This window comes from Prorops nasuta, unplaced genomic scaffold (assembly GCF_024137725.1).
Source record: "Prorops nasuta isolate Cenicafe-Biocafe unplaced genomic scaffold, Cenicafe_Pnas_1.2 PNAS00020, whole genome shotgun sequence".
Lineage (NCBI taxonomy): Eukaryota > Metazoa > Arthropoda > Insecta > Hymenoptera > Bethylidae > Prorops > Prorops nasuta.
Genome location: NW_027116817.1, coordinates 28535 through 39185, shown reverse-complemented (window position 1 = coordinate 39185; position 10651 = coordinate 28535). Strand labels below are relative to the sequence as shown.

At 35.5% G+C, this 10651-nt stretch overlaps 1 protein-coding gene across 1 annotated transcript in view; it reads right to left on the bottom strand.

Moving 5' to 3' along the window:
- Positions 1 to 2291: 2291 nt before the first annotated feature.
- Positions 2292 to 10651, bottom strand: part of LOC136780726 (uncharacterized) — a gene marked incomplete at its 5' end in the record, with an annotated part of 32239 nt that continues 23879 nt past the window's right edge. Inside the window, 2 exons of the mRNA XM_066739281.1 lie at positions 2292 to 2567; positions 10159 to 10539. Coding sequence (XP_066595378.1) covers positions 2292 to 2567; positions 10159 to 10539 — 657 coding nt within the window. The remainder of the gene's footprint in view (positions 2568 to 10158; positions 10540 to 10651) is intronic.

The window sequence follows — 10651 nt, the reverse complement described above, 5'->3', positions numbered from 1 at the left end:
TGTGGAAAGGGGGGTGAAAATAAAATATGATGCACTTTTAGTTCTTGTAAAACTGCAAATTCTTTAACTATAAATGTCTTATCCATTAAATGGAATCCTTGAAAATCGACGAACGTTGGGATCATCATGTTAGCGTTTTTAATACTAAATTTATTACACTTTGCCGTTATTTTAAATATATTCTTTTTTTGTTTCTCTAAAGTTTTCCCCTTCTCTTCAAACCAAGTATTTCAATTCTCCCACTATCCTTAACTATTCTCTCTTTGGGCCAATGGTGTTTCTAAAAGTGTCTGGTTAGTCACCTCCCACCACAGACCAAATTTTTCACATCCCTTACAGCATTTAAAAGATCTTGAGGAGCGTGTAGGGTAGTCTTCAGTTCAGTTCTAGCTTTAGAATATTGAATACTACTTTATTTTTTCGCTCAAGTTAGAAAATGTTCAGTTTAAACAGTATCACCCATATAATAGATATTGATGGATTTATGGTGAACAAGAAAATAGTATATAAAGAAGTAGCCATAAAAGATGTAAAAACTGATTACACATATTACGCCTCGTTTAAAGTGAATAACACATTTCATGATTTAAGTTTTAAAGATCAAAAAAGTGCTAACTATGTGTATAGAAATGTACATGGCATAGAATATGGAAATATGGGTTTTGAAAAGTATATACAAAGTGAAATATTTGACTTCATAAGAATTGTGCAACGAGACTATATGTATCCAGTAGTTGCATACAAAGGGGGCAATATAGAACGTGATATTCTAAATTTAATGGGCATTGAATGCATTAATTTGGAATATTACAAGTGCCCCAAGTATGACAATTTAAGGCAACATTTTACAACTTTCGACCTCCCATGCGAACTGCATAAATTAAAATTCAGTGGCAGATCAGGAAAACCAATCCACTGTGTCTACCAGGAGGTGGATGTTTTCGCAAAGTGGGTGCGAAAACAAATAGAAGGTAAATAATAAAAATTAAGTTCGCAATTTACTTGATATTAATAACTTTTTTGTATGTTTCAGAGTCTGTTATTAGCTGAATGGGCTAAATATTAGTTTAATTTGTATTAGTTTTTTATATAAGTTTAATTTGTATTAGCTTTTATATAAGTTTCATTTGTATTAGTTTTTATATAAGTTTCATGTTCGTTTTTAATTATATGATAAATTTTATTTAAAAGACTCTTTCTTTTCCTCTACTCCTATTTCCCTTAATTTAATCTGTAAAAAACAAAAAAAAACAAAAAAACAGAAAAAAGAAAAAAGGAAATAAATTTGACATGATTTCACCTATTATTCTTGTAATTATAGGAATTACTTGAGAATTCTGTCTATACGCTAAATTAATAACCATTTGATACTGCATATTTTTTCACTTTATATTTATCGACAGCTTGTATAAGAAAAAAGGAATCTGTATCCAAGGTTCAAGAAAGGTACAATGTGAAATTAAAAGAAGGACCCAAGGAGGAAAATAGTAGGAGGGAATAGAATGGGTATGTGGAGGGAAAAAGACCCTTCAATGGTGTAGAGGTAGGTTGAGAGGGAAGAAAAATGGTTAAATGTGAAATCAAGTTAAATGGCGGGACCATAGTAGGAAAATAGTGGGAGGGTCTAGGATAAGTATGTGGAGGGAGAAAAGACCCTCCGAGGGCAGGACTAAGAAATCAAAAATGGCAGTCCGTAAGATGCTTAGGACCCCTAGCGGTGTAGCTGCCCCAGTAATTTTTGTGATCGCTACCTAGTGGAGAAAAAAGAAACTTTTTCCTCCACCAACTAAAATACAAAAAAAAGTTCTCTGGGTAACTGTCAGGATAACTAACCATCCGGGCCCTAGGGTGATGGGAGAGGGGTAACCCTTAGGGAACTAGTGGACCCGTAGGATAACTAACCATCCGGACCCTAGTGACATGGGAGAGGGGGTAAGCCTTAGAGAACTAGTGGACCCGTAGGATAATTAACCATCCGGGCCCTAGGCTGATGGGAGAGGGGTGAGAGACTCTAAGAGAGAAAGAGAGGGTGAGAGGGATCTCTCTCTCTCTCTCTCTCACTCCCCATAGCCAAAGCATTTCCTCCGCACACCCGCACCCTCCTCATCACCCAATAAACCCTAGCTCTTAAGAAGACACTTCCCCCCGCACACCCGCACCCCCCTCACCACCATGTCACAGGAACCCAAGACACTTCCCCCGCACTCCCCTCACCACCGTGTCACAGGAAAACCCAAGACACTTCCCCCCGCACACCCGCACTCCCCTCACCTCCGTGTCACAGGAACCCCCTAGCTACCACTACTCGCGGATCCCCCTGGCTTGGGGGCGGCACGCAGACCTTTGAAAACCCCCGCTTTTCCGGTCTGCGGGGTCACCTTCGACCCCCCCCCCTCCTTCTCCTTGCCGCTAGGCGGATGCGGCGTGGGTGGTTGCGGCGTTGGTGGCTGCGGCGGTGGTGGTTGAGGTGTGGGTGGCTGCGGAGTGGCGGGGGTCGAAGGGGGGTTGGACGAGGCAGCCCTCTTCTGGCCTCCTCCCTCCTTCTTCTCCTCAGAGTTCCTGGTTTTCTGAAAATAAAACAAGAAAAATATTATTAAAATGTCACATGCTTGAAAGATTTGATGGGTAATATGCTACTGCAATGTTTTAACACATATGTGATAGTAAGAAAGTCCACTTACGATTGCATATACTGGAAACCATATGACGTATTTGCGTGTATTTGTTCAAATGCAACATGGCTGTATTGTTGTGTTCTTACTAGCAAGAATACAAAAATACGGCCATGTTGCATTGTTACAAATACAATAAATATGACATATTCTACAGTTAACAATACATGCATTCGTAACTGGAAATTCTTATCAAAACATATATTGCAAATCATCGCGGAAGAACATTACACATCACTTCTATTACGTATTAGCATGCAATCATGTTAAAATTACTTACCATTTTTCTGCTGAAACTCGGGCGGTCCACGTGCTTCGTGGGAATCGTAGGGAATGAAACACTGCACGTTACCTTCTTATTAGCAAACAATGTGCAGAGCTTCTTGGCTAATGATAAAGCTTATCAGATCGATAGACCAATAATCAAGCTTATCAGATCGATGGACCAATGGCAAGCTTCCGCACAATTCGCGCTAAACTTAATTTATTTTTAATAACAGTAATATTTATTTGTAGAAGCTTTTTAAATATAATTAACATTTTATTTTGAGGGAAGAAACAACGTGAGAAGACGATTTTTAAAAAATATATATTTTGCACACACTTCAAGTGGGATTTGCGAACGCATAAAAAGCTCCGCTGCTGTCATCGTTGAGACGGTTTTCAGCTATCTCTCAAGTCGGACGTGCGTGAGTGAGTTTTATTTAAATAGTGTTCAGTGAAGTGTTTAGTGGGTGCAATTTTTTGGATTTGCTGCAGGAAACCTCAGGTTAGTTCCAAAATATAATAATTTGTAGTTTGCATGCCCTTTTTTGTGTAAAAATAATAGTTTCGTAGTCAGGTTAGATGGGACGAAAGCATGGTTCAGCTGAATGAATTTCATTCAGCTCATAACATTTCTCCTGGCATGCAGTATACTCTGTAACTTCATATCGATAATGTTTCTATTATCATAAGGCATTTGTAAAGTGTAGTAAAAGTGCAGAACAGTATAAGTTTTAAAGGGCCATGGGTCACATGATATCATAGCTCATGGTCCTTTAAAGTTTTTACTACTGTCATTTGAACCTTTACCAAACTTTATGAATGTATTATGCAGTTAGAACCAATATCGATAACAAGTTTCAGAGCATGCTTCATGCCAGAATAAATGTTATTTGATGACAGCGAAAGATACAGCTGATCTATGCATTATTTCCATTTCCTTTCAAATCCAAGGGTTTGCTTCTTATTAGATTGTGAAAGCCTTCCAGGTGATAAGAGGCATAAGATCTTGGAAATGAAAGTCTAATAGTTATTGAGTATTTTGTTACAAGCATGTGTAAGTGTAGCTTTTAAAAAAGATCATCATTTTAATGTGGTAAATAATTTGTGGAAACTAAAAGCTGTATGATTAAAAAATTGTGGGTTCTATTGCATTCAGTTGTATATTTTTTAGTTTATATTAATGAAATATAAATGAAAATGATGCTAGTTTGCCAAGGAAAGGGCCATATTGCACAGCTGATGTTGAGAGTAACAGTTTAGAAAAAGGTTGAAAGTGGGGTGAATGTAGAAACAAACCTTGATAGTGGAGACCATGCAAGTGATTTGGGTTACAAAATCTTGGCAGTAGAAGTTGAGTAGTCGATGGATAGTTGAATAAAATCGTGTAGTAGTGTGACAACCAAAAGAGCTCGTCATTTCAATTATTTACTTTTCTACTTGTTTGTATTTCATTATTTATCGACTATAAGAACTTCTACTTCCAAGATCTTATGTCCTAAATCACTTTCTAGGCCTTCAATATAAAGGTTTGCTTCTATATACATCCCTTTTCCCACCTTTCTCTTAGTTCTTACTCTCAACGTCAGATTTGCATTATGGCTATTTCTCTGGCAAAGTAGAATCATTATTTATTACTTTTCATTAATACAAACTAGAAAAAATGCAACTGAATGCAATAGAAGCCACAGTTTTGTAGTTATACAGCTTTCAGTTTCCTCAGATTAATTACCCCATTATCTATGACACATACCACATTAAAATGATGATCTTTTTTAAAAGCTTTACTTATACATGATTGTATCAAAATATTCATCAACTACTATACTTTTATTTCCAAGATCTTATGCCTTAAATCACGGAAAAGCCCCCCACAATGAAGGTTTGCCTCTATATTTATCCCTTTTTCCACTTTTCTCTTAGCTGTTACTCTGAACACGAGGTTTGCATTATAACTCTTTCTCTGGCAAACTAGCATCTTATTTAACCCATTAACGTCCAAAATGTCAAAATTTCTTGCACGTTTTCAAAGTGATTTTTTCCTATGTAATTGGCGTTGAAAAAATTCTTGAACCACATATTCTGATGTAAAATTGCATGCTCTTTCTGAATCCGTTGCCAGAATCATGATAAAACTCACAGGAAAAGAGATATGCTCGAATGAAACATAAAAAACACCTAAATTTTCGAAAAAAACATTTTTTAGGATTTTTTTCGAAGTGTTACGGTGAAGATATCACCTTGCGACCATGATCAAAGGTGATCATGGGAGTTGAAGTTTAACAGGGAATTTTTTTGTTGACCTTGAACCATCGCTTCTTTACAAAATGGCGGAAAAACGATTTTTTTTTTTCAATCTTCATCAACTTTTTTCTCGAAATCTATGGTCTTTAGAAAAAAATTCATAAAAACAAAAATGCCTTAGAATCGCTCGAGGAACATTCTCCAATTTTTTCAGAATTTTTTGAGACAATTTTTGATTTTCCGGGAAACTTGTGAAATGGAATTTTCAAAAATGTCTCCAAAAATTCTGAAAAAATTTTAGGATGTTTCTCGAGTGCTTCTAAGATATTTTTGTTCTTATGAATTTTTTTCTAAAGTCCATAGATTTCGAGAAAAAAATTGATAAAGTTGAAAAAATAAAAATTCGTTTCGGCCGATGTTTTGAAAACCTATTGGTAAAAAAACGTTCTGTCTACGAAAACTCGGAAAAAATTTTACAATATTGCTCGAATGATTCTAACTTATTTTCATTCTTTTTTCAAAGACTTATAGATTCCGACAAAAATTTCATCCTTTATTTCCATTTCATTTCGGCAGATAAGCGTAATTTTTGGTCTCATGTATTCATGAATATTCGTCTTTTTTTGTTCTCTTCTTTCGTATTTTTGTACATACGGATGAGTGATAAATAAACGAAATCATTAATTTCATACATTATGTCGCGGAAACGTGTAAGATCTTCTGAATATGAATCAGATTCTTCAGATAGTGATTCAGAACGCAACGTATTGATTCCGGATCCTGACTATTCAGATTCCGATGATTCTGGTTCCGATTTTGATTCAGATTGCGAACATGAAATACCCAATATCACTTACAATAAAGCTCGTGCAAATTATTCTGAAAAACAAGATAAACTTGAAAAAGGTCATGAATTCACTTGGATTGAGAGTGAAAAGTTACACCCTGATTCTTGTGAAGATAAAGTATTATTGTCCGAATCGCAAAAAAAGAAAATACGTAGGAGCGAACCTTTTCAATTGTTTGAAACCTTTTTTTCTATTGAAATGAAAAAATATATTATTGATGCGTGTAAAGACAATGGTTATGATCTGAAATTGAAAGATCTTGATACTTTTATTGGAATAGTTATTTTTTCTACATTCAATCCCAGAAAATCACAGAGAGATTACTGGTCATCTGATCCGTATTTATCTAATGAAGTAGTTTCTTCTGCAATGTCTCGCCAACAATTTGAAATCACAAAATCTAAATTGAAGTTTTCAAAAAACAAAGACAAAGATTCAAATGATCGAGGATGGCGCGTTCGTTCTCTACTGAAACTTTTTCAAAATAACATCATGAAATTCGGAATATGGAGAACTGCTCTATTCGTTGATGAGATGATGGCCAAATCCTATGCAAAAACTGTTTTGAAACAATTTATTCGAGGAAAACCGATAAGATTTGGTTTGAAATTTTGGGGCTTGTGTACTTCGGACGGCTATCTACTGAATTTGGATCTTTATTGCGGCAAGAATTCTCAAATTGGAGATAAGTTATCTAAATGTGCTTTAGGTTCACGAGTAGTATTATATTTATTACAACCATTTTTTCAAATAATAAGTTATAACAAAATTTCTCAATTTCATCTGTACTTTGACAACTTCTTCACGAACATGGATTTGGTATTACATTTGAAGAAATTGCGTTTGAAATGCACTGGTACTATCAGAGATAATCGAGTCAAAGAAAAAAATGTGCTTGATAAGAAAGCTCCAAGAGGGACATATGTGGTGAAGCACGACGTAAACAGTGGCATAAATTTCATTACTATCATGGATTCGAAGCCCGTCTCAATAGCTTCAACTGCAGCAGGTGTCAATCCTCTATCTATTTCAAAAAGATACAGCGCAGAGGCTAAATCTAAAATTGAAATACCTTTTCCGCAAGCTTTTCACCTATATAACAAATTCATGGGAGGTATTGACCTGCATGACGGACATTGCAATGACATACTCCCAAGTATACGATCAAAAAAATGGACATGAGTAGTTTTTATGAGACTTATACAGGCGTCTATTACTAATTCTCTTGTAATTTTCAATGCTGCTAACGATGGAAAGAAAAAAGTTGGAATAAAAGAGTTCACTATTTCGATTGCCAAATACTACTTACAAAAAAGTAGTCGCAAAAGTAAAGCACATGGACGATCTAATAGTGACAAATTGAGGATTTGTTCGAATGGAAACTGTCCAATAAGAACAAGAATTTTCTGCAAAACATGTAATTTAAATATTTGCAATAAATGTTGGCTAAAAAAGCACACCTAAAAGTATGAATAAGTGAGAGGCAAGGGGACTCACGGAAAACAAGCACCCCGAGACGTGAGAGGCAAGGGGACTCACGGGAAAAAAGCACCCCAAAGGAGACAGAATTTTACTACGTCCACGCCGTAGTCTCTAGGTAACGCTAAGAGTAAAAAAATCTTCCTAAAATTTGCACAGAAATCGTTTTTTACCAATAGGTTTTTAGAACATAGCGGCCGAAACGAATTTTTATTTTTTCAAATTTATCAATTTTTTTCTCGAAATCTATGGACTTTAGAAAAAAATTCATAAGAACAAAAATGTCTTAGAAGCACTCGGGAAACATCCTAAAATTTTTTCAGAATTTTTGGAGACATTTTTGAAAATTCCATTTCACAAGTTTCCCGGAAAATCAAAAATTGTCTCAAAAAATTCTGAAAAAATTGGAGAATGTTCCTCGAGCGATTCTAAGGCATTTTTGTTTTTATGAATTTTTTTCTAAAGACCATAGATTTCGAGAAAAAAGTTGATGAAGATTGAAAAAAAAAAATTCGTTTTTTCCGCCATTTTGTAAAGAAGCGATGGTTCAAGGTCAACAAAAAAATTCCCTGTTAAACTTCAACTCCCATGATCACCTTTGATCATGGTCGCAAGGTGATATCTTCACCGTAACACTTCGAAAAAAAATCCTAAAAAATTTTTTTTTCGAAAATTTAGGTGTTTTTTATGTTTCAATCGAGCATATCTCTTTTCCTGTGAGTTTTATCATGATTCTGGCAACGGATTCTGAAAGAGCATGCAATTTTACATCAGAATATGTGGTTCAAGAATTTTTTCAACGCCAATTACATAGGAAAAAATCACTTTGAAAACGTGCAAGAAATTTTGACATTTTGGACGTTAATGGGTTAAGGTAATTTTTTTCTTTTTCTAATTAAATTATACAGTTTAAAAATTGTGTAGGTCAACCTTTTTTTCATTTTTGTTGACTATAGATCAGCTATGTTTCTTGCTTGTACCTTGCCGTAGTGTCATCATGGCCCAGCTATTGTCAATGTATTCAAATGGGTTGACGTTGCCAGTTTATTGAATCTACTTTGGGGATTTGGCAAATCATTCTTTTGGATTTCGATCATCTTGCACGAGTTTTAATTTTGGGACATCATCTTCAGGATATCCTGTGATCACTGTGGAAGCATGAGTATTTCCAAAATGCTGCAGTAAACTTTTGAAATTATTTTTGTTTCAATTTTATGGACTTTTCCTTTACTCTATCTTTTGTCATATTCTGCTGCTTCTATCTTTTGGTAACATATTTGTCGCGACACACATGCACTCTGTTATCCATCGTTGAAACAAAAACTTTCTGTCAGCCCATATAACATTATCTCAAAATGTATGCTACACTTTTAATATTATTTCGATGCGAATGAAATCCTTTTTTCTCTATGATTGGCTGTTAGTTTAATTTTTTTCATAAAACGATGGTAGAATATTATAGCGTTGTGCAATTTATTTCTTCGAGTTCTTGAAACAAGTATTTAAATTATCCACTGAATCTAAAACTCTATCTGATGGTTCAAACGGTTGTATATCCATTGCAGTATAAAAATTATAATATTGAAGTTCACTAAATTTAAAATATGACAAGGCCTCTATACAGCCGCTATATATATAATGTATTTTTCTTATATTATGACAAAAAAGTGAACATATTTATATTTATGTATTTATTTATATAAAACATGACTAACTTTATTATATGACAAAGCCTCTATACAGCTGCGAAAGGAACAACGTTTTTTTAATCTTTGACAAAATTGAGCTTATTTAAAAATATTTATTTATTTATTTATTGTAAGTTCAATACTTTTATTACATGACAAGGCCCCTTTACAGCTGCTATATAAACAATGTTCTTTCTTATATCTGATGATTATATAGTCAACAAATTTATAATTTTATAATGTATGTATGCGTTAAGAGATATATTATAATTATTTATGTATTAACGCAATATTTTTTATTTTGGTATATGAATTTATTGATAATTGTGTAATCTTAAGAGTCCGTATATTTTAAGACAGTAATAAATGGATTGTGTAGCAAAAATTATATTAAATGATAAATAAAAATTTATTTAATTTAAATATATAATTAAAAAATGTGCAAATACTTTAAATTCCTATCTAAATTACTCAAAAAAAAAGTGTTATTAAAATTTATGAAAATGAGAAATATAAGATACAACTAATATAGAAATAATCGCGTGATTAGCCTCGTGTTTGGGTTCATTTTCATCTTAAAAATATAAGCAATGTATTGATAATAATCTTAAAAATATTTAATTAATAATATTAAAATTAGAATTTTTTATTAATCATTGCAGGACAGGTATAGAAGGATTAGTCATTTTCGGTCGGTTTATTGCCCTCTGTTTATTGCTTGGGACTCGGTACAATAGCAGGTAAGCCGCGCGACGTGGAAAAGTCTTGTCCACTAGCTAACTAAGGCACCTTTAACTTGTGTTTACATTTTGGAACGATTCGTTTTCCCAGAGTGTATGTGCGGATTCGGGACGGTCCCGGTTCTTGGGACCGCCCACGAACCGCACTATGCGGAACAACGGCCGGCAAAATTGCCGGCTTCGACCTGGAATTGGCCGAAGACTTCGGCCCGGCCTGCCTTACTGTGGCTACCTCTAGCTTCGGGGTAGTTTGCGATGTCCCTGCCGACCCCCCTGGCTTGGGGGTGGTCGGCAGGGTCACGGTGACTACCCCTGGCTTCGGGGTAGACCGCAGGGATGGCAAAGACCGCCGCTGCAGGGTTTTTTTAGGGTCCGCGGATCCCCCTGGCTTGGGGGCGGCACGCAGACCTTTGAAAACCCCCGCTTTTCCGGTCTGCGGGGTCACCTTCGACCCCCCCCCCTCCTTCTCCTTGCCGCTAGGCGGATGCGGCGTGGGTGGTTGCGGCGTTGGTGGCTGCGGAGTGGCGGGGATCGAAGGGGGGTTGGACGAGGCAGCCCTCTTCTGGCCTCCTCCCTCCTTCTTCTCCTCAGAGTTCCTGGTTTTCTGAAAATAAAACAAGAAAAATATTATTAAAATGTCACATGCTTGAAAGATTTGATGGGTAATATGCTACTGCAATGTTTTAACACATATGTGATAGTAAGAAAGTCCACTT